General features: G+C 36.3%; 1 protein-coding gene across 1 annotated transcript; it reads right to left on the bottom strand.

Moving 5' to 3' along the window:
- Window positions 1-1,119: 1,119 nt before the first annotated feature.
- On the bottom strand, window positions 1,120-2,676 carry HELRODRAFT_74602 (hypothetical protein; the record flags this gene model as incomplete). The annotated part of the gene is made up of 2 exons (XM_009014717.1): window positions 1,120-2,104; window positions 2,150-2,676. 2 exons carry the CDS (start codon window positions 2,674-2,676, stop codon window positions 1,120-1,122), a joined length of 1,512 nt encoding a protein of 503 aa, XP_009012965.1.
- Between the last annotated feature and the right edge of the window lie 288 nt (window positions 2,677-2,964).

Raw genomic sequence — 2,964 nt, 5'->3', positions numbered from 1 at the left:
GAGAAACAGCACCAGACGACCTTAACCACTAGGCCATCACGCCTCCATGATTATGAATTAATTAATATTAAAATGTACACAAATTAATTATCATAGAATTTAGTAATGTACAAAGTTTGTTGAACTTATATTATTAACCTGTGCAATGACGTGTTTTCAACATCATAAACTCTCACTGTGACTTTTAAATTCTCCAGTAGGTGGCTCGCATCCAAGCTGTTAATGTCATCAACAATACTGTAATTGTAGTTGTTAATGTTATTGGTTGAATTTCTGTATAAGACGCTGGCAGTGATGTGATTGATGTCAGTGTTTTTGTTATTATTGTCATTATTAAGTCTGTTTTGAGCAGTTTTTTGATAAGTTTCTTGCATAAGAATTAATTTCCCAGTTGTTTCGTTAATGTTGAATAGAGGTTCATCATGATAAAATGGCGAAGAAAGCAAGGTGAATTTGTGATGTTGGTGTTGAATTTCAATGTTTTCATTGAAATTTATGTTATTGTCTTTATGTTTGGTATTTTTATTATTATTACTATTATTATTGTTGATGTTGTTGTTGTTGTCTTTTTTGGGATTGTTGTTTTTGATCTGCTGTTTCTTGTTGTTGTCTCTTTTGTTCTTCCGACTAATTGCAATGACGTCATATTTGTCAAGGTCAACAGCGGAAAATGTTGTGATTGGTTTATTAGGGGATGACTTAACTGAAAATTTAAACGTGTTTGCATTGTTGTTGTTGTTGTCGGCGATACATTGTTTGGGGTAGGTGAAAGTAGGAGGATTGTCATTAACATCTGAGATTGTGATGTTCACCATTGTACATGATGATGGCGATGAAGATGATGGTGATGTTGATGATGATGGTGAAGATGATGTTGATATCGAAGATGATGCTGAACAGTCAGATTTAGCGTGTGCACAGATTGGTAAGTTGTATGTCGACTTCAACTGTGGAGTGAATAGGATTAAATTAAATTGATTAAAATTTCAAATAAAAGTAATTTAAATTTTTAAAATGAGAAGATATAAATATTTCTAATATAAACCTAATTATTATCTTCTTAAAGTTTTCATTCATTTATCACTAACGTTATATCATTTAAATTACTATCACGATCATTTAAACACTCAGGCCTTCAAATTCACTCACCTCACGATCAAAAGATATTTTTGTCTTTATTTCTCCAGTTTTTGGGTTGACGCCAAAAAGTTTGTAATCATTTCTATGCCCGTCATCATTCTTGTTATAGACTCTCTTGCTAACATTTTCTGTAAAGTTTCCATACTTCGCGTTTTCATTTTGTGGTTCGCCGACAAGACAGTACACAAAATTCTTGTAACCATCTGAAACATCGGCATCGCTTGCCGTAACAACTCCTACATGGCTGCCTGATTGTTCGTTTTCAGGGATGGTGAAATGGTACAAAGTCGAGCCAAAAATAGGATAATTATCGTCTTCGTCTTGAATGAGTATCGAGATATACATTGTAGATGTTAGCTGCATCGGTTCACCTTGGTCCGATATTTCGATTCGATATTCGTGAAAATCTTGCTTTTCTCTATCGAAGGATTTTCGGATAATTACGGTTTGTTGCTCCATGGATAAATTATCATCACCGATTATTTGGTATTTCAGAGCGGAATTTTGTCCTTCGTCTCTATCTGTAGCAATGATAGTAATTAAAGAAGTGTTTATCGGTGCAAGTTCCGAAACATTAAATGAATATCGGTCGGATTTGTTGAAAGCAATTCGAACGCCTGGTTTGTTAGGTTCATAAGGACTATAATCGTAGTCGTCATTAATATTATTATAAAAATATTTGATCTCGGGATGGTTGTCATTAACGTCGGTAATTATGATTCGGATGTATTCGGTTGTCGATAAAGGAGGATTTCCTGTGTCAGTGCAAGTATAAGATACGGTTATTTTCGATTCAACTTCTCTGTCAAAGAACTCATTCGTTTTCACTATGAAAGTATCGCCTGAATAAATTGCTTGCATGTAGAAGCGCGAATCATTTATGAAGCAATTGAACCGGGAGTTCAAGGAGGTACCATCGTAATCGTTGACCGTAACCAAACAAACCGTTGTGTCGGAGTTGTCACTGACGTTCGTATTGCTCAACTTAAAGTCAACCAAGCTGCCGTACACTTCTTCAAGGCTTGCGAAATTGTTGTTGCTGTCAAGATAGTTAATTTTAATCTCAGGTGGGTTGTCGTTGAGATCAATGACGCTGATGACAACAGCTGCACTGCCCGTGTTGGGAACGTCTCCGAAGTCGTAAGCTTCCATTACGAAAGAATATTCCGACTGTTCTTCGTAATCAATATTCGAATGCAAAGTAACATCTCCCGTTAAGCTGTTCAGTTTAAACGTACTCCGAACATTTTGGTGGACCTCGTCATTGAAGCTGTACCAAACTACACCGTTGCTACCTAAATCGGGATCGGTGGCGAATACGTTCAAGACTAATGAACCGGGGTCGGTATTTTCGAATATTCGGACTTGATACTTGTCAGTCGTGAATACCGGCGAGTTATCGTTAGCATCTTCGACTTTGACAACAAGTAGTGATGAGCTGCTGAAACTCGGGACCCCGCCATCCTCGACGATGATTTGTAACGTGTAAGTGGAACATTCCTCTCGGTCTAGTCGCTGCTTCAGCACCAGCGACATCAGCTGAACTGATGATGTGGACGTTGGCTTGCAAGTCAGTTCAAAAGTTTCTGTCTCGTTCGCCAGGTAACATCTTTGAAAAAGTTTTGTAAAATTGATTAGTTTCAAAATAGTGATTAAGTTGTTTGTTGTATCAAATCAATCCCGTTAGATAAATAAAATATGAAATTTAAGTAAAATTTTTAGGTTTTGCATAATGAATGATTACACATTCATGGATTTCGTTGCCAAAGTACAAACTTTAATGGTTAATCAACCACTTATTAGCCACTACATATTAACCCAATC

This window comes from Helobdella robusta (assembly GCF_000326865.2).
Source record: "Helobdella robusta unplaced genomic scaffold HELROscaffold_14, whole genome shotgun sequence".
Classification (NCBI taxonomy): domain Eukaryota; kingdom Metazoa; phylum Annelida; class Clitellata; order Rhynchobdellida; family Glossiphoniidae; genus Helobdella; species Helobdella robusta.
This window is presented reverse-complemented; position numbering and strand designations above follow the sequence as displayed.